Source organism: Rutilus rutilus (assembly GCF_951802725.1).
Source record: "Rutilus rutilus genome assembly, chromosome: 17".
Taxonomy (NCBI): Eukaryota; Metazoa; Chordata; class Actinopteri; order Cypriniformes; family Leuciscidae; genus Rutilus; species Rutilus rutilus.
This window is the reverse complement of record NC_140230.1, coordinates 12,236,845-12,257,844: the sequence shown is the minus strand read 5'-3', so window position 1 is coordinate 12,257,844 and position 21,000 is coordinate 12,236,845. Positions and strand designations below refer to the sequence as shown.

The 21,000-nt window shown below is 40.1% G+C and overlaps 2 protein-coding genes across 3 annotated transcripts in view; one reads left to right on the top strand and one right to left on the bottom strand.

Annotated features, from left to right (window-relative positions):
• Positions 1 to 2,804: 2,804 nt before the first annotated feature.
• On the top strand, positions 2,805 to 18,964 carry ctnnb1 (catenin (cadherin-associated protein), beta 1). Of its 2 annotated transcripts, XM_084435287.1 has the most exons (17): positions 2,977 to 3,167; positions 10,559 to 10,603; positions 10,745 to 10,969; positions 11,323 to 11,576; positions 11,668 to 11,906; positions 12,123 to 12,324; positions 13,330 to 13,474; positions 13,567 to 13,670; positions 13,775 to 13,801; positions 14,206 to 14,544; positions 14,683 to 14,841; positions 15,613 to 15,732; positions 16,234 to 16,384; positions 16,647 to 16,768; positions 17,054 to 17,114; positions 17,798 to 18,023; positions 18,202 to 18,964. In XM_084435287.1, the coding sequence occupies exons 2-16, from the start codon at positions 10,591 to 10,593 to the stop codon at positions 18,004 to 18,006; spliced, it is 2,370 nt and encodes a 789-aa protein (XP_084291413.1). In that variant the 5' UTR covers positions 2,977 to 3,167; positions 10,559 to 10,590; the 3' UTR covers positions 18,007 to 18,023; positions 18,202 to 18,964. The 2 variants fall into 2 exon arrangements, with proteins under 2 accessions (XP_084291414.1, XP_084291413.1); XM_084435288.1 differs by lacking the exon at positions 13,775 to 13,801 and having other exon boundaries at positions 2,805 to 3,167.
• The window catches only part of ulk4 (unc-51 like kinase 4), a 199,133-nt gene continuing 197,088 nt past the window's right edge, over positions 18,956 to 21,000 (bottom strand). The window contains exon 37 of the mRNA XM_084435286.1: positions 18,956 to 19,263. Within this exon, the coding sequence (XP_084291412.1) occupies positions 19,155 to 19,263 (109 nt within the window). The 3' untranslated portion in view covers positions 18,956 to 19,154. The remainder of the gene's footprint in view (positions 19,264 to 21,000) is intronic.

Genomic DNA, 21,000 nt, shown 5'->3' with positions numbered 1-21,000 from the left:
ACACATACATCATTTGGTTTGAGTATATACAACACTAATGATCAAATATATGACATTTAGAATAGAGTTTCATAATTAACACAATTTAATAAGATTGTCTCAACAAGATGCACCTTCATCTTCTGTGGTGTTGGGTTTACAGAGTCCTTTAACATCAGTGTCATGTTAATAATGCCATTATTATATTTATTTACCTAAAAGCAAAGTTTTTCAGTCACACGAGACTTTTTTTTGCTCTTTTCCGTGTTGGTACGGTGGACCCGGACAGGATGTGGCTGACTCTGTTGTGACAGCCAGGATGTGGGTTCAGGACCTTTGGTGAAGTCGGGGTCATGGTAGACAATCATGGCAGCACACAAGTGGGTTTTAGCGCACCCCTTTCATTCACGTGCAGAGAAAGGTTCCCCTCCCCTCAGCACACAGCTTCAGTTCCTCCGGCTTCCCGAGGGAAAATACTGCCTTTCTCTAAATAAACCCACTATATCTTTCTCTCTTTCACCCTCTCTCTCTCACACACACATATACACACACACTCCAGTAGGAGAGCAAAGCTTTGCGGGACGTGACCTCGGCTCTCCTTTAGGTAAACCGGCACTCCTGGCTATGCGCAAGACCTGTGACTTCTTTTCTCAGCTTGATCCTGCTGGGAGATGCATATGTAATCCTGATGTGTGCTTATGTGTGAGAGGGAAGGACTCAGTTCTTTTGTTCTTTTTTTTTTTTTTTTTTTTTCTTGGTCCTTATTTATTACATGTTGATGTTAATATGTAAAGGAGCAAAGTGCAAAAAGCCGAGGTTCACTTTTACATTTTTTACTCTTTTTTTTTAAATAAAAATTGAAATATGTTTTAACAGAACAAAGTCAATCCTTCTGATGGAGGCTGGAGCAAGGGTTACATACAGTTCAAGTTTATAAACAATAATAACTCATTTATGATATGTATATATTAACAGCCTATTTCACTACGGTTACATCATGTGGAACGAGGATAAAAGAAGACACAGCAAAAGTTATGTTACATGAAGAAGAGTATATTTTAGCTAATTGTCATTGTAATATTGTTGAATATTACAAATGTATGTTGAATTATATTATAATATACAGTATATTAACCTTAATTAATTAGTTGTGACTGCAATGTTAAAGTCAAATTCAAGCTGTGCTTCTATGCATGCAAAACATGTTTATCGTTAGTTCAGTATGAACACATTTCCATATTCTATTGAGAGAGAGAGAGAGAGAAACAAATTAAGTTAACTGGAAAAACGTTCAAATGCACTGAAATAATTGCTTATATACTGTTTTCGTACCATAAATATAAAAATATATTCTAGTATCAATTATGATATTTTCAATTTAATTATTATTATTATTATTTATATTAGCTTTCTTAGCATCCACAATTGAAATATATAGTACTACATATAATTTCAAACTTTAGATATATTTCTATTTAGCTATTTAAAAGCTAAATCTAGATAGCTTGGCTGTTTAAAAGAGATAGGAAGAGAGGATAACATTAGACGTTAATTCTATAGGATTAAAAATATCTGGGCTGCAATTAATAAACATTGTAAAATGTAAAAAGCATTCAAATATAATTTTATGGAATTAAATAAAATAAAAAAAATCTTGATGGGGGTTAATGTTTATTTAATATGAAAGGGTGAATGTGAGTATTGAACTACAACTGAATTGTAGCATTTTGAATCCAGTACACAATATTGCATGCATATTAAAATAAGGCAGCTTTAGCCTGTTCTGCTTTTAATGTCATAGACTGAGGGAAAATGTTTTGTTTAAATTTTTTTTTAGTATTAAAGATATCAAATATAGACAATAGTAAACCCCAAAACCCACATATCTTGTTTGCTGTTGACATATAGGCTATGTTACATACTGTTAGTTAAGAGTTTTAATGGTGATGACTTCTATTCTCAATAAGATTTCAATAAGTGAATGGAGCACAGGGGTCCAAACTAGGGGGCAACCAATGACAATGTTGTCATAACAAGGTATACAAAATACCATAATTAATGTCAATACTGTGACAATTAAAGATGATTGTATTAAGCCATAATTTGGTCCAAGTGTGTTTTGGCACTGTTGTGTTTCCTCAGCCCCTCCTCTCTATTTTTCCATGGGAACTCAGGGAAGAGTTGAGGTAAGAACCAGTCTCAACATGACAGCTTCACACAGTCACGACACGAATTGTGTTTTGTAAACATGCAAAATATGCACGTTGAAAGGCCATGTATTAGATATGTACGGTCATTTCAAATGTTTACAGTCATTTTCAGGGGTTTAAACGTCATACATCGAATATTCCCTTTCGTGAAACCAACAATCTGCTGCAGCCGAAAATATGTCCTCGGTGCTTTTCTAGTTTTGAATTATGGTATACACAATATATAATTAAACGGATGGATATTTTAGCATATATAAAGTAAAATGTCTCAGTGGTTTAATCCAGTAGTTTTCCGATCCTCGCTGCATTGTTTTATGGGGAGAGAGATGGAAAAACTTCCTCCGTCTCTAAAACCTAATATCGCCGAGCCCATTTTTGCTCTCGTTTGCTAGGAAGATATACAGACATTTATTTTTTTTCTTATTTTTTTTTTAAATTCATGATATTAGGTTAGTCGTCTTGTCGCGTTGCTTCCCGTCAACACTACACACTCTCTTTAATGCGAGAGTCATAAAACTTAATGAATAGGTGCGCCCCCTTGCCGCACCACAGCCGTGTAGCTAGTGTATTCCTACGCACGAATCCTTATTTTACATACTCCCTAAAAACGATCTCACATTTCGGTCGGTCAGCGCGCAGCCATATCCAACACTACTAATTTGTATCTCTGTATGTCGTTTTTGGGTATGGAAACCGCTTTTGGTTTCTTTACGATAAAGATCCGGCGGCACGGGATCTAGTTTTCCGGAAGGCGGCAGGATATGGTATGGGTAGGAGTTTTTATAATGGCTCGCGCACACATGGAGTGACGCCATCTTTCCCAGTGTGCTGCTGCTGCGCGAGCGCGGAGTCCTCGCGCACACATTCACTCTCAGCAGGAGCTGCGGGTCATTCACTCAAAATTTCTCAACGGATTGTCGCCATTATTCGTGTTTAAGTACTGAAACGCGAAAAGGGAATATACAGCTTTTGATACAGGTAAGTGTTCGCCAATAAAACGTGTTGTTGGTTATTGTGTGGAATGTTCGGAGGGAATGTCTCTCTGCAGCTGTGGGGAATGAGGAGGAGATCATCAGCCACTGGATAGATTTGCTGCAAAATCACGACCGAAATTCCACCTAACGTTACATTGACTCATATAAACGCGGATTTGTTCGACTGTTATTCTGTAGGCGTTTTAATGTATACATCGGAAAAGGTGTATTTGAAGCTCAGAGTATAGACATTTAGTGTATTTGGTGCTAGCTTGGTTAGCATTTTAGGGCTGGGAAAGTGTTTTGTGGAGACCATGTAAAATCCTCCGACAACTCAACTGGATATCACTCTCCTTTTTACACGATTTATTAACTTCTCTGCGAATTCTCACAGGAAAATGCAACAACAAAAGTTGGTTTGGTTTGACGGCAGTATAAATTATGTGTTTGTTTAAAGTCGGGGATGTGGTAACGTTGGGTTAAAACTTAGGCTTTGGTTAACTAATATAAACTAGCTGTCTTTTTGTTGACTTTTCAAGCTCGTGTTTGCGGATTTACTGAACCCGAGATGTTGACTTTTTTTGTGACTTCGTCAAATCTGGAGGACAGTAAGTTTTTAGCAACATTTTTAGCTCAAATGCCTGGCCAGCTGTATCACCTTGAGTTATAAACGCTTATGATTTTAGTAAAATCACGCGGTAGTAAACATGACCCATATCCAAGTTTCTCAGTAAGAAACAAACAAAGGCATTTAAAGTGTTTGTCCGTTGAGAGGAAGTCGAGGAGGAGCTTGAGTGAAACCTGACTCTGCTGGAGCTCGTGCTGATGGGGGTGGGGATCATCGGGCTCTGCGGACCCGTACATCACTTCTTCACATTACACCCGTCTGACTCCAGCTTTACTAATGTTTAGTGTGTGAAATGATCGCATTCTTTCCTGCAAAGGCGTGGATTTATATCTATTTATTTAGTGTTAAAGGGTTCATTATTTAGCACAACATATGATACCGTAGCCGCCCCTGAAACCACAACTGGCAGTACATTTGTTAATGATTCACGTGGATTAAAACGAAAACCAAACAAATGTGCCTTTTCCTCCACTTCTGCTAACTTTAGGCAGAATGCATAGCTTCCTTACTTTTCCATAAACATTAGGCATTCAAGTCTTTTTCGTTTTTTTATTCCTGCTTGTAGGAACTAATCCATGTTTTTTCCCCCATGACACTTTGTGGTGGTTTAGTAGGTTCTGAGAATTCACTGGGAAAATATTTTTACTGCTTGTTCAATTTACTTAATTAAAATGAGCGAAAGCAACACCATTGCTGAATGTTTTATTAAACGTAATTTAATTTTGTATAGTCCACTTAAATATGTAGAATTGAAGGTTACTTAATTTGCTTTGGGACTCATTTTTGGTTGTTTTAACTTTAATGCATGGGTAGATTTTTATTTCCCATGCTTTGCAGAGGAGATGTTGAAATTCGGCCCAAGTTTTATTTTATGCACTGAGTAAAGGCAAAGTATTTAATCAGTTATGTTGGATATTTTAGAGTATCTGTTAGTGTGGCAACCACAGGTTTTAGCATGTTTGTGTGATTGACTATGGTGTTTGTTGCTTCATTCATTGAGCATAGCTGTGCTAATGTCAGTGCAGTGACAAGCATCTGTTTAAATCTGTCTGAAATTAAGATTTTGTGTAAACACTTTCCTTAAAAATTGAGAAATATTACTAAATTTTGTTAAGTAGATTTTTTACCTGGGGAAAATCGTGCAAAAACATTCAAAAGAAAGCATTAGTCATTTTTACCTGCTTTTTTTTTTTGGGACCAAAATAAATTATTAATTTTATCCTATCTAAGTTAATAAAATGCCTGTGATAGTTCTCATACATCGCCACCTATTCAGCATGGCAGTCATGTGCATTATCAAGCATGCCAGCACTTTTAGAATACTTTAAAGTTTTAGTTTTTCCATTAAAGTCCTTTTTAGTCCTTTTCCATTTTCTGGGGACTAAGTGTTTGTCTGACAGACACAATGTTCCCCCAATGTTTCCTTTGAGTCTTTATGCCTGAACTCTCCAAACAGAAGTGTCTTTAGGTCATACAGAGAGGCTATAGTGCGTTTTTGACTAAATTCAGAATACATTGAGCCAAGCTGTATTCATGTGCGCAGGCTCGGGCTGTTACAGCATCTCTCATCACCGTTGACACATTGGGAGCAGATGTGTAGTATTGGATGTTCCTGGGAGCTTGCATCTTTTGAAATGCTGCACACAATAGGCAGATTTCCGAAATCGAATGCAGGTGTTGAAATCGCTGTCTAAGCTGGATGCCCCTGGTCACAACGGGCACTTGGCTCAAGCCATTTGGGGGGTATTTAAATTCACATGCTGCTTGAATGCCAAGGATTACAAACAAATGCCCCAGTCTTCTCAAGCCTCATGTTTCTTCGGAGAAGCCCATGGTGGAGTGTGGAATGGGCACAGGGTTTGGGAGAACTTTTGCTGTTTGTTTTGCCTTTTTTTTTGTAGCTGATCTGTTTTAGTACCATATGCCAGATACTTTCACTATGCAAAGACCAGGTGCGCTGTAATGAATAATGTATTACATTAGTGCATTTTAAATGAACAGTTTATTTTTTATTTTATTTTTATAATAAATAAACTGTATTCTGGTTTTGGCTTCACACTTATTTCAATGCAAAGTTTCATGTAGACTTGCTTGGGGATGAAGTAACCAATGGCAAAATAAGAGTTTGGTCCAGGCTATTGTCTTGTGATGCAGACGTCAGCTTTTCCCCACGATGCTGACTCTGAAATTCGATGTATGCGTAACATAGATTTGTGTGCCAGGTTCCAAGTCAAATTCAAGCTTTGAGTAATGAAGTGCTTATTTGTTGCTCATTGTTAGTAGCCTCTCTGGTAGATCTCTATGCGGACTGTGCATCCCCCCCCCTTCTCACATTTTTCCGTGTGCAAGTCCACCCATGTTCCACCCAGTAGAGGTACCAAAACATTCAGATTGGTTTCAGATGTGCATATTGGCCCGGCAGTGAAAAACACACGGTTATTATGGTTGGGATTCTTCATACCCGAGCCAGTCTATCTGTGTATTGTAATAAAGAAACTAGTGAAGTTCAGCTAGAGTCAAATTCAGAAGAGCTCACCCAGACGCTTTTCTCTTCGTCATTGTATTATCACACTGCCCATTCACATGATTGTATAACCCAGCAATTGAGTTCTTTAAAGGGTTGAGTCAGTTCGATCATCTAAATATATCCAGCATGACCTCATCAGTGACACAGACTAACCTGTGGTGGTTTGTTAGGAGTTATTTCCATACTTCTCATTTGCTTGCGAGCGAGAGGACTGATTAAGTGTAGCTTGTGTGTGGGATTTCTTGGAGGCTGAGGCTCAGTTGGCACCTCACGTTGCGTGCGAAAGCGAGCTGTAATACCGCAGGGGGGTTAAAGCCTGAATGCTGCTGGGTTTATCTCTCCAATTGACTCCAGATGTTGTGAGCCACAGACCAAGCGACTGGCTGACTGCTGTGAAACTCTCAGCAGCCCCAGGCGGAGTGCCACAGCAGCACTGTTTTACACATCCCCTTATCAAACACGCTTTCCATGCTCTGCATTCAGAATACTGAAAGCTGCCTCCTAGAGGAGCTGTCCTCGTTATTGCCGCATACATATAACATGAGCTGACCCTGTCATTTTGACTCGGTTCGACGTGGAGCTGCGCAGGATTGAGAGATTTTTGTTTTCTTTGGTGTCAATTCCATTTTTCTCATGGGCCAGGGGTTTGTTTTGGCACCCCTGTGTTGGTCCAGGTGAGATTTCCATTCGTAAAAACTAAAGCATTCACAGCACGGCCTGCTTTTGGTTTTATTGTTGAGCTGCGCTACAGTTTGATTGCTATAGTGATGATACCTAAAATAGTTTAATCATTTTATAAATTAAATAATTAGTTGTATACAAACATTTGATTGATCATTAGCCTGTTTTTATAACAACCTTTTAATATAATTGTTCTATTCCAATTCATTGTTAAAACTGTGGATGTAATTACTTAAAATATTTCTTCAAACATACATTAAAGACATCACTAACAGGTTAAGTAAAAGTCATACTGTTTCTTTCAATTTGCCTTCTAATGTTAATTTGTGATTTGAACTATAGCGGTTTGTCTAGAGCTGTGGAATATAATAATTTATACAATGCATCATTGATGCTGATGTGATTGATTCTGCATCGATGCTTAAAAACAAACGTTAAATAGGACTATAATACATATTAATGTGCTGTTTTATCGTAAATAAAGTAGGCTACTCTTGTTAGATATTAATAAAAGTTGCATATGTTTTTTGGAAGCAAAGCAGTTGTGTTTGATGTTTCGGTTTTTACGAAAATTGCATGTATGAATGTGAAAAGGTGCAGGACATGCTTGATTTTAAACAGAATTAAGCGCAATAAGCCACGAAAAATCTCACAATGCGTTACTCTCGCTGACACACACCCGAAGCTTGCACACAAAGACAGTTCTCTTTTAAATTCAGTTCTCTTTAGTAGCAATTGAATAGTTCATTTAAAATATCTGTCTTGGCAAGTGTTCACGTAAACATTGTCGGTTATGTCTTAAGTTAATCGTAAACAGTTGGGGTAAAAATCGAATTTGTAACATTTATATTAGATCCTTGCATGGTCCTAATATAATAAACCTCATTAAAGTCTCATTAATCAAGCAGCAAAAAAAAAGTAGAGAATCACTCGCTGATCTTGACTAAACTTTTGCAGCTTTAATAAGAATCATTTTATTTGTAACAGGACTCAATGCTAAGGATTTCTAGTGGTTAATTTTTCACTTGCCCCACCATAAAAAATTAAATAAAAAAATAGTCTACTTATTGTTTTCTTTGTTTTTGACCCATAACCTTAATAAATAAGGTTATAACACTAAAAACTACTAGCCTAACCCATATAAATTTAAAATATTGTTAAAAACAATAGCATAAATACAATAGTACAAACACAAATAAAACAGTTTTTTTTTCAGGTAGAGAAATTAAATCAAATATAAAATAACACTGCATATAATCTTCATTGTATAAATAACATGATTGATTCTTAATTTACAAAAGTTATTCAGTCAAGATCAGCGAGTGATTTTTCGTCACCCTTAGTTGTTTGATTAACTAGTAATACAGACAGCAGCAGGAATATTAGGCTGCTGTCACTTTAAGACATAATGCAAGGATCCAATATACTGATACTGTACACATGCTTTTTATTTCTCAACTGCTTTAGATGTCACTTTAGACATGACATAGACTGTTTTCAAGAATACTTGCCAACACACGCATTTTGACAGTTTTGTGAAGAAGTGAAAGAGAACTCAATTCATCAGTCTGAGAGGCGGCTTTCTGTGCGCTTGCTTCGGATGTGTGTTCCGCGCACACAACTTGCGCGTAGTTTTATACTCGAAACGTTACCCTCTGAATTGTAATCGTGAGGCAAGTGAAGATTTGCACCTCTAGATATGTCACACCACATTAAAGAGTTCCAAAACCACATTTATTTTGCGAATTTAATGATAAAACTGACAATTAAATTTGAAAGCTGAGACTCGTCTAACATGCTGTAGTTGCCTTACCTGTTGTGTCCTTGTTTTGTGCACAAAATAGACTAAGTATGCTCATGAAAGTCCGCCGCGTCACTATTTTGTTGCCTCAGTGTTCAATCTGTTGTGTTATAACTTAAAGCCCCATTATTTCTTAATAGTTGAGGTTTATCCATATAATAGACTGTGCAACACCAAACACTTCTGTATTCCAGTCTAGCTTTTCTTTACTTGACCTAATTCAGCTCCTGAACTTTGAGGCTGCTTTCGAGAGCCAAATCCTGACAATAGTGAATGTGCGCGAGACTATAGAGCCGAATGCACAGGAAAGTAGTTTTTCTCTGAATAATTGTCACGTCCTTGCTGCGTCATAAAGCTAAACCTCTTGAGGTGTTGTTCGACATATACTAACAGCTCTTGAACAAGAACAGCAAAATGTTGACGAGAGCTTGCTGAAACGTTCTTCCGAGTGAGCTTTTCACATGCTGCAACATGTTTGTGTTTTGCAGGAGTTGTTTTACTGAGAGGAACAGTATGTTTTGCTAACCAGCACAATGGAGAGGCATGGGCAGCCAGTTTCAGTCTCAAGGCTACATGTGAATGTTGGATGTCTCGGAGAGGGGTTGCGTTCTGCCTGCTGACTTGGGAGAGGGGTGTTGTACATCTGAATAAAGGAGGTGGGCTCTGGGCTTGTGTTATGGTAATTCAGGAGGAGGCCTCACAAAAGGGAAGGAGACTGGGGCCCCCTGGACTGAGACACTGAATTCAGTATCGTTTCAGTAGGTGTTAACGGCCGGCGTTGATGGGCAATCAGCAAAGAATGTCATGTGCATATTGACGCTGTTTTGACGGTGGGGTTTCTGGCTGAGCACATTATTGAAGGTCATATAAACCTTTAGCAGCTCTTTTGCTAGTGAATGGCTTAGAGGAGGAGATGGAGGTGGATGTTTGGAGTGACACTAATAGGTCAAGCTTTATTATCATGCTTGTGATGGAATGACTTTGTAAAATGCCAAATATGGATTTGTATATGGGTTGTTGTTTTTTTTTGCCAGAAATGTCATCGAGTCCTGATATATTCAGGACTATGTTTAAGCGGAAAATGACATTGTTTTGAAATATATAGAAAAAAATATATTCATTTCTTTGAACCTTCTTCAATGCAAAAATAATGTTTTAATTTGCAATATCTGCAGTGATGGCAGGAAATTACACCGCTAAAAATGCGAACTTTTTGCTGATTAAAAAAAGATGGCATTTGTTTTCTCAACATTTTAATATAGTCACTATCAACAAAACCTCATTGTTGTCAGCTCGGTAGATAATGTTACCTTGATGTAATTTATATTGTTTTATATACGTCACGTAATAACTTTGTAACAAAGTCTTGACCAATTTTTTTTTTTTTCGTGGCTGATAAATGCACAGTTTTGAAGGATAAATGGAGAAACTGCTACAATAACCCCTACATTCCTGAATGATCACAAAGACCTTTGATTTCCTGTAGCAGTGTTTATTGTTCATGTCTTTCCGGGGAGTATCGTGAGAGACCTGCAGATAATAAGAGTAGCTGTGTGTGTAGTGCGGCATATCCTGCCTCACTCTTTCATCCCAGCTGCAGTCAGGTTAGGAGACAGAGAGCTTTCAGTCCGAACACTGGGGCTTGTGTGTGCTGCATGCTGGACTTCTCTGGAATGTGTTTGAGCTGTGTTCAACTATATGAGAGAGAGAGTTGGCACTGCGAATGTGAAATTAACTATGTTGCTGTGTGTATTTCAGATTAGGAAGCTGTCCTTGGCTGTGAGAGAATCATGGCTACCCAATGTAAGTTCTTCGAACATTTCTGCTTCACAACTTGTTACGCCAAAAATATTTTACTATAGAAACATGTTGAAGAGTTAAAATACTATTTATTTATTAACTAAATGCTATTTATTAACTCATTGTGTAATGTTTCATGTGCAGCTGACTTGATGGAGCTGGACATGGCCATGGAGCCGGATCGCAAGGCTGCGGTCAGCCATTGGCAGCAGCAGTCTTACCTGGACTCAGGTATCCACTCTGGCGCCACAACCACTGCCCCGTCCCTGAGCGGCAAGGGCAACCCAGAGGATGAAGATGTGGACAATCAGGTGCTATATGAGTGGGAGCAGGGCTTTAACCAGTCCTTCAACCAGGACCAGGTAGCAGGTATGTGTTAATTCTATTGTCTCATGTTTTAATTTTTAGAAATATCTGAGAAATGATGGAAAGAATGTTTAAAAAAATCCAAATAAAGGGTTTAACGTACAGAGTCAAAAAATCCCTGGAATGTTGGAATGGAAAATGCACAATTCACTTATTTAAACTATGAACTGCACTCACAAGGGTTATTGTAAGACATGGCACTGAGACAATTGCTTATTGTACTGGCTTGTTTGTATCTTTTCAATGTGGAATTAACAATCACTTGATTATATTCATAGGCATACTAGATCTTTGAAGTCATTTTGATTAACTGTGCACAAGTCAGTTGCTTAATATAGTACTTTGCTTCTCTGTAGACATTGATGGGCAGTACGCCATGACCAGAGCCCAGAGAGTCCGGGCGGCCATGTTCCCAGAGACTCTAGATGAGGGCATGCAGATACCTTCCACACAGTTCGACACTGCTCACCCCACCAACGTCCAGCGCCTGGCCGAGCCCTCACAGATGCTCAAACACGCCGTGGTCAACCTCATCAACTACCAGGACGATGCAGAGCTGGCCACCCGCGCCATTCCAGAGCTCACCAAACTACTGAATGATGAGGATCAGGTTGGAAGCCAGATAGATTGTCAAAAACAGTCAGTGCTGTGACACTGTGAGTGCACTGCTAATGGCTTGTTTTTTCTTCTTTTTCCATCAGGTGGTGGTTAATAAGGCAGCTGTTATGGTGCATCAGCTCTCTAAGAAGGAGGCCTCTCGTCACGCCATCATGCGATCCCCACAGATGGTGTCAGCCATTGTGAGGACCATGCAGAACACTAGTGATGTAGAAACGGCCCGCTGCACCTCCGGCACCCTACACAACCTTTCCCACCACAGAGAAGGCCTGCTCGCCATCTTCAAATCGGGAGGCATCCCTGCCCTCGTCAAAATGCTTGGGTTGGTTGTTCTTCATGTCCTAATTTTAAGCAGACATATATCAACCACAATGTGGATGTATATCCTATGAATCTTTTGAATCTGGGAAGTTGTAGTGTGTAGGAGTTCAAGGACCAGCAGGCTGAGTCATACTGAGACCTGCTCTGGTTGCTTAAGCTTGAATCCCATTATTTATCTGTAGTTTGGTGCTAATTAATTTTGCTCTGGTCTCTTCAGCTCCCCGGTGGACTCTGTACTGTTTTATGCCATTACAACTCTACACAACCTGCTACTGCACCAGGAAGGAGCCAAGATGGCCGTCCGTCTGGCCGGAGGCCTGCAGAAAATGGTGGCCTTGTTAAACAAAACAAATGTGAAATTCCTCGCCATCACGACAGACTGCCTTCAGATTCTGGCATACGGAAATCAGGAAAGCAAAGTAAGCAGCAAAAACTTCTCAAAGCTAGGCACATCACAGCAGGGTGCTTGGCCAACTTCACTTGTTTACGGAGTGTTTTTTTCTCTTACATCACTCGTCATTCTAGCACTGCAACAAAATTCCTCTGCTATTTTTAGATTTGAACTGTTCTTTATTTGCACCTTGATGTTGGCCGCCTTGGCACTCAATGTCTGACTACATTATAGGGCCACACAATTTGGGAAAAAAATGCTCCAGGTTTGCTGTGCTTGTTTGTTGGGCTGCACAATTTGCTCAATTACAGTACTAATATTTATGGCTGTCTTAATTTTTTTTTTTTTTCAAGCATTAAACCATTGAGCTTTTAGGTTACACTTTTAAGGTGTCATTGTTACAATGTAATTATATATTTAAGTGCTGAGTAATATTAAGCAACTACATGTACTTATTATAGGGTTAGGGTAGGATTAGGATTTGGTTGCATGTAATCATGCATAATTTACTGTTATTACTATGGCAAGTACATGTAACATATTTAACAAGGACACTAAAATAAAGTGTTACCAGCTTTTATCTAGGTGGAAAACCGCTTGTTGACAGCCTGTTTCTCATTGCAAGTTGAAAAGATGGTTGTCACATTACAAGCGACTCAAACTCAGAGCACATGCAGAACGGCATTTGTGAGGTGCAGCTTTTACTTTGAACCGAGCCGTTCTGAGACACTGAAAACACTAGATCATGAGGTTGCATGTAAATGAGCACATTGCCGCACTTCCCTCTGAAACATGCAGCACATATTTAATTATATCAGTTGTTGCATTGCGATTACGGGTTTGTTTTGATGAATCGTGCAGCGCTACTATATTACTTGTAGTACTTTATTTCTGTTCTGGTGATTTTTCCTGTTTTTGTGCATCTTTGGTCATTTATTAACAAAGTTACACTTGTTTGAGCTGTGCAGGATGGACTGTAAAATGTTAACTTGGGTAAACTGAGTAAACTCATTCAATTTGCTTTTCTTTTCAGCTTATCATTCTGGCCAGCGGAGGCCCACAGGCTCTGGTCAACATCATGAGGACCTACACCTATGAGAAACTATTGTGGACCACCAGTCGAGTGCTCAAAGTGCTGTCTGTGTGCTCCAGTAACAAACCTGCCATCGTTGAGGCCGGTGAGACCATTTGTCTTCAGTTTGGTCCAGTATATTATAGCGGAAGGTTGAGGATTTCGGATGGTTTGAATAAGCTTTGTGTCTGTTTTCAGGTGGCATGCAAGCACTCGGCCTCCATCTCACAGACCCCAGTCAGCGACTGGTACAGAACTGCTTGTGGACACTGAGGAATCTTTCAGATGCCGCCACCAAACAGGTACCGATCCGTCTCTGTCTCTCTCCCTCAGCTCTTTTACGCTGTCTTCTGTTCTTCCTACATGAGCCCTCTCTTTCTGTCTCCCCATTGTTTCCATGGAGAAGACGTCTTTAGCAGAAGTAGATGTGCAGGTAACAGTCATTCCTGCCTTTGTCTGTGATGGGGGTCGTGGGCTGTAGCCAGCTCTGACCCCACACAGTTAGGACATCAAATTGTAAAAGAACAGTGTCGATGGAGCATGAACGGATGCTACATTTGGTTGTAATGCCTGCGCTATGTGTACATTTCACCCAGCTGTTGTTGTGACGTCAGATTTCTTGAATTATCAAAACATTTCTGGAATGATTTTGTGTATTTAACCGTTTACCCACTCATGGTAGGCTTACAACCTCATGTAACGTGTTGTAAAATGTTACGAATGGCTGTGGCTGGTCGTGTGCGGGACTAAACAAATCGTGGACTGAGTTTGTCATGGATGCAAATTCTGGGTTGAAGAAAGATATGCATCTCAACTCTGGATCCTTCTGATCTACAGGAGGGCATGGAGGGGCTCTTGGGCACCCTGGTCCAGTTGCTCGGTTCAGATGACATCAATGTGGTGACGTGTGCTGCTGGAATCCTGTCCAACCTCACCTGCAACAACTACAAGAACAAGATGATGGTGTGCCAAGTGGGTGGCATCGAGGCCCTCGTGCGCACTGTTCTTCGAGCCGGGGACAGAGAGGACATCACGGAGCCGGCTATCTGTGCTCTCCGCCACCTTACATCCAGACACCAGGATGCAGAGATGGCCCAGAATGCAGTGCGGCTGCACTATGGGCTGCCTGTGGTGGTCAAATTACTCCACCCTCCCTCACATTGGCCTCTCATTAAGGTATGTAAGTGACTTGAGGTCATCACTCCGTTCTTTTAGTGGCTTTCATTGTGCCTGAATTGGAGTGAAGAGATTTTTTTTTATATTTTTTTATAAAAATAGGTTTAACACCGAACACTCCCTGTATTTCTCTCCCAGGCCACCGTCGGGCTGATCCGTAACCTGGCACTGTGCCCTGCCAACCACTCCCCGCTCAGAGAGCAGGGTGCCATTCCCCGCCTGGTGCAGCTTCTGGTCAGGGCCCATCAGGACACTCAGAGACGCACCTCCATGGGTGGAACACAGCAGCAGTTTGTGGTGAGTCACGGTCACGTGATCAGCAGTTTTTTAAGGCAGCTGAATTGTGAAATGAAACCTTTCAGACCAATTTATGTTGTAATCCATTTATACATAAGCGTAGAAGTTAAAGTACACTAGGGCTGTCAACGAATATTCTAAATTCAAATATATATTCGAATAGTTTTAAAAAACAGAATTTCGAATGTGAAAATTTATATTCGAATGTGTAAAAACGCCCGTGGGCGCGCTGCCTGCTTTGCGAGTGAGGACAGGTCACAGGAAGAAGCGTTAACATTAAACAGAAACATCACTAAAGTGTAGGCTACTGTACTGACTGAATAGATATTGCATGAATAAGGTAGGTTAGATACAGCAGTTTCATGCACTGCAGGGTTCCACTGGTTTGATTATTTACCGTTTCATGTCAAGTTCCATGTTTACCACAGCACAGCTCGCTCGGAGCGTTCAATGTTGGTTCTATATACTGTAAAACTTCAAGTAATGTTAATAATATTTGTTTCAATCATTGAATGAAGCCTGCTATATTTGGGACAAGAGTCGCGACCTTAAATTGCTTGCACAAAACTCTTGATCAGCACTCAACATTTGCTTATTGTTGTTCATTTAAACCGTTACTGTGCGTTCACACCAAATGTGAATAGCGCATCTACTGTGTTTAGTTGGATATTCGAACGTCATTCTTGAGCAATTTTGACAGCCCTAGTACACACTTGGAATATTTCTTGCAGAAGGACATGGTCAATGAGGTTCATGTGTGTTGTGTTTCAGGAGGGTGTGCGGATGGAGGAGATTGTGGAGGGCTGCACTGGAGCGCTGCACATTCTAGCCAGAGACATTCACAACAGAATTGTCATCAGAGGACTCAACACTATTCCACTCTTTGTTCAGGTCAGTCGCTGAGAGCTCACTCTATCTGTCTGTCGTCTTGTCATTTGTTCTATTGTTTTACTTTCTACTGATCTACCTATCGTTGGATGATCTTTCTGCCTTTTCCATCATTCGTCATGTTTGTTCGTTCTATATATAGCTGCTGTATTGTTCTGCCGTTCTATTGACTTTAACTGTTTTATTCGTTCACTCATTTATTCTATCATTCTGTCATTCAATCTACAGCTTGTTCATTCTATCTGTCTATTGATCTATTGCTCTTTTGTTTGTTTGCTCATTTGTTCAGTCTATCAGTCAATCTATCGTTCTGCCCAGTGCTTGTTCTATCGATCATTCGCACATTCATTCTTACCTCTATTATTCTATTGTTTTATCAAACTATCACTCGATGTATGGTTCTGTTTCAGTGAATTAAGAACAGTTTGGGTGACCCTCGTTTCCTGCCAATTAGTTACATTTCCATCTCCTGAACCGGTTTCTGACGTGTGTCTGTCTGTGCAGTTGCTGTATTCTCCTATCGAGAACATCCAGCGTGTGGCTGCAGGCGTGCTGTGTGAGCTGGCTCAGGATAAGGAGGCGGCCGAGGCCATCGAGGCAGAAGGAGCCACCGCTCCCCTCACAGAGCTCCTTCACTCCAGAAACGAGGGCGTTGGTGAGTGCGCCCGCATACAGAATAATGCAGAAACACATCAAATAAATATAATAATGGCAGCAACTGATGTCTCAAGATAAAGTTTGCAGAAACAAGTTAAACTTCCACAGAGTAAAAAGAGGAGCTAGTGTGAATACGAAACACTATGCAGATTTGTTTTCCCAGCTCTGCACTGCTTTCCACTGGAGGCAGCGGCTGAGGTGAGCAGGGCTGGCTCGAATGTTTTCTCGGTCACACTAACGTTGCTATCTCTCGCCCACAGCCACGTACGCTGCTGCAGTTCTGTTCCGCATGTCTGAGGATAAGCCCCAGGACTACAAGAAACGACTGTCTGTGGAGCTCACCAGCTCTCTGTTCAGAACTGAGCCCATGACCTGGAACGAGGTAAGGGGGCTCATCTCTGCTAAATCCTGCAATCAACGCTGGCACAGAGCCCTGCTGGAGATTAAGCCTATCAATTCCCAGTGCGTTACAGAATCTGTTATGACAGATGTGGGTGTTATATTTGTGAATTTACTGGGCAGGTGATTCTAACAAAGCATTATTGTTTTCATGAGCCTCAAGCACTTTGAAAGCATTTGTGGCACTGATTCAGTCCTGATATATGCAGAATTAGAAGCTGAAGTGAGTTTCTCTCATGGATCCTGTTTGTTGCGTGTCTGTTTGCAGACTGGAGATCTAGGGCTGGACATCGGTGCACAGGGAGAGCCTCTAGGCTACAGACAGGACGGTAGGTTCATCATTCTCAGAAATGAGATCAGCTCTCAGCATCTGGGTGTGATGCGCACTAATCCACTGCTTCATCAGCCTTCACCCACCAAACCTAGAGCCCAACACACCTAGCACTTTCCATGAAGAGGGTACTAAATGGGGCCTGAAAAAAAAAACCCGTGACACCTCACAATATGAGACGTGAGGCATAATGTTAGAAACGGGCAGCCTCAGTCACTGTTCACTTTCATTACTTTATGCAATGAGTGAATAGTCATTTAGGCTAACGTTTTCTTTTGTGGTTTATGGAAGAAAGTTATTCATATAAGTTTGGAATAACTCTAGGCTGACTAAATTGAAAAAGAAATGTGATTTCAACAAATGATCAGTAATAATAAAAATACTACACTGACTTAAATTCAGCTTTCAGAATTGACAGTACAATTTGATTGAGGGCAGGGCAAGATAAATTAACCATTTTCATTATAGATAAGCAAACATCTAATAGTCCTCGAAGCTCTGTGTGTACACTATTCATGGAGAATGCCAGTTCCCAGTTGAGTCTGGTCTTGTGGGTCTGAGGTTGTGCTATTGTAAGCTGCCCGTTTAATATGCTTCCTCTAACGTTTGTGTGTGTGTGTGTGTGTGTGCTCCCTCCCTCCACTCCCCATCCACTTCCCATCCACTCCCCTCGTCCTCCAGACCCAAGCTACCGCTCCTTCCATTCCGGAGGTTACGGGCAGGATGCCATGGGCATGGATCCCATGATGGAGCACGAGATGGGCGGGCACCACCCCGGCCCAGATTACCCCGTAGACGGCCTTCCCGACCTCGGCCACGCCCAGGACCTGATCGACGGCCTCCCGCCGGGCGACAGCAATCAGCTGGCCTGGTTCGATACCGATCTGTAAATACAATGACTTTTTAGGTGAGGCACCAAGGCGGCCGATTGCGTTTGATCTGTGCTTGACCGCACTGTGTGTGGCTGGAGTAAAGCACGCCGGTAGCAGAACTAATCTGAGCTGCGTCTGAATTGATTACAGTCCTGTATGTGTGCGTTTAATGGGATTCTAATCTGTTTGTCCCCTCTTTTCTCTCTGCTGCAGCTGTGTCGTCTGATCTGAATGAACCTGCATTGTGATTTTGGCCTGTAGAGTTGCTGAGCGGGCTCAAGAGAGTGGGCTAGTTTCTCTGAAAGTGCCTGACACACTAATACAAGCTGAGTTTCCTATGGGAACACATGGAAGTAAAACTTTTGTTCTGGTCTTAGTCGGTCAGAATTTGGTGTGATTGACAGAAGAAAAGCCCAAAAAGCAAATCCTAAGATGGAATTGTCAACCTTAGCCTTGCCTGTACTTTTTATTACTTTTTATTTTTCAAAGGATATTTCAGTCTGTAATGGTACTTATCTAGCTTGCTTTATGATACTCGTCTTTTACTTTGCAGAACTTTGTATTCCTTTCGACTGTCTTTCTCTCTCATAGTGTTGAGTTATAGTGGTAATGATCCATCCAAGATTTTATCGAGTTTATGGTGTAGAACACTAATTAATCAGTTCAATTGTATTCTTATCAAATGTAACATTGTGTAGCTTTTGTATAAAACCAAGAATTGGAGAAGTCCAAATATCAGTTCTCTTGCTTTAATGAAAATCGCAAATGTTCCAAAGGGTTTGTAATCAGTTGGGGCCAGTTTAGCTTTTTTTCTTTTCTTTTTTTTTTTCCTTTTTTTTTTTTTTCCTTGTCTTGATCTATTTTTTGATGGTAGCTTAGAAAGGTTTTGAAAAGAACCCCTAATTATTGTAGCCTGCAATTGTTGGTTGGAGACTTGGTTATGACCTGGCTAAACAATAAAATGGACTAAATTTAATTTTGTGAACATTTTTATTTTTGTAAAATTTCTGGAATATTCTAAATTTAAAGAGTTACATTTCACTGTAGAATTACATAGTAAACTTTACAAACCACTCTCACAAGTGTTCAGTAGTCTATTGTGAAATTTACAAGTCTGCAGGTTTTTCACACACAGCTTACAAAATAAGTGCAAATATATACATGCATTAAATAGCTGGAGAGAAACTCTGTCCTGTGGATCTCAATTCTGCCTGGGACCCGATGGACTTCAGAATCTCTGCAGCCACTGATTCCACCGTCATGTCTGACTGAGACCTGGAAAAGAGAAACAAGTGATTGCAATATCCCACACATGCAAACTCAAAAAAAAAAAAAAGTGTTAATTTTCTTTAATGCAGTTGTCCAAACAGGTCAGTCAATGTGTGAGAAATCCTTTCACATTCAGCAAGTGTACAAGACAAGTTTCAAGCTCATTGCTTTAAGCCAGAGAGCAGTGTCTGTCCATCACTTATCTGGTGTGCACACTCTCCTGATGAGCACAAGCGTGACACTGAGAAGCAGAGGCAAAAGCACACTCATCCATGTGTGATGATTCTTTTTGTGTGGATATTGTAAAAAAAAATAACCTGTTGCTGTGACAATCTTCTAGTGTGCATTTGGCCTTAGTAGACTTACTATGAGCTGAAGGACATCGTGAAGAACTACATCTTATCATTGGGAGTTGATATCCTTATAATCCCTAATATATATTAGATTTTGTACCAGAATTGAACTGGATTATTCGTGGTACGTAAATGCATTAGGCATGTAGTGCATTAGTTTATAGTCAAAAGTTATTCACAATGGTTGTTTACTTCATGAATATGATAATTAGAGAGCAGTGCCAAATGCAGACCTGCTTAAATAAGATAACAGCGCTGTCCACATGTATTATTGATGCAGACAACTGGGAATTTCACCCTAAATGAATTACTAATTTAAAAACGGTCACTTTTCTCCAAATTAAAACCGAGATGATGTAACCTGGACCTGAGCTAATTCAATTATTCTAAATACCACTATTGAGCGTAAATGATTTAAAAGTCAAGTAGGTATTTTTCTGAGTTGTATTCATCATTGTTTCCCTCGGTATACTTTAAAGGGACAGTTCACCCCCCAAAAAAAATTCGGTCACTTTTGCTCTCCCTCAAGTTGTTCCAAACCTGTGTAACTGTAACGGAAGATATTTTATAAAAATGTTGGTAACCAGACCAAAAAAAAAAATACTATGGAAGTCAATGGCTATTGTCACTGTCTGGTTACCAATAGTCTTTAAAATATCTTTCTTTGTGTTCAACAGAAGAAAGAAACTTAATCAGGTTTGTATAAGTAACTAGTATGTTCTGGTGAAATGTCCCTTTAATATAAGAATACAACAGTTCTGTTGAAACTAATAAAGGTCTAGCGTTGGACATAACAGTCTAGTAAACATGAAACCCACTCACAAGCCCTTTTACCAACATAATGTTCAGAAAAGCTTAATGCACATATTTTCGAGAGACTGGAACTGGAAATTGCCTGGATCATGAAGTGGGTGTTCTGCATTAGAAAGGGAGCCAGATCTGAATGAGAGTTTGCAATATACTGTGGAGATCAACACTTTGTCCCAGAAACCAGGCCCTATATTTCTCTGAGCCTCTCTACCTGCTGCTTGTTACATTTTGATTAAAGATTGCAAAGTGTATAACATGCAATGATGAATCAAGCACAAGACGTGTCTCTAATTTAAAGGCTCTGCAACTGTTTCCATCCACCAATATTTATGAGCATTTTGTGATATTGCATAAAAAAAATAAAAATCGTTGTATGGAAATGCCAAAATGTGCATAAAAAAACTTGTGCACTTCTCCTACTGCAGAAACGTTCATTTTTCTTAGTGATATTTAGCGGCAGTTTATCAGGAAGTGACGATTTAGTTCTCTTCGGCTCACTGGATGGAAACGGTGCTTTATTCTCAAATGTTTTATGCGATATTCCAATTTTGCGCACAAGTTAAGTTTTCAACTTTGGATG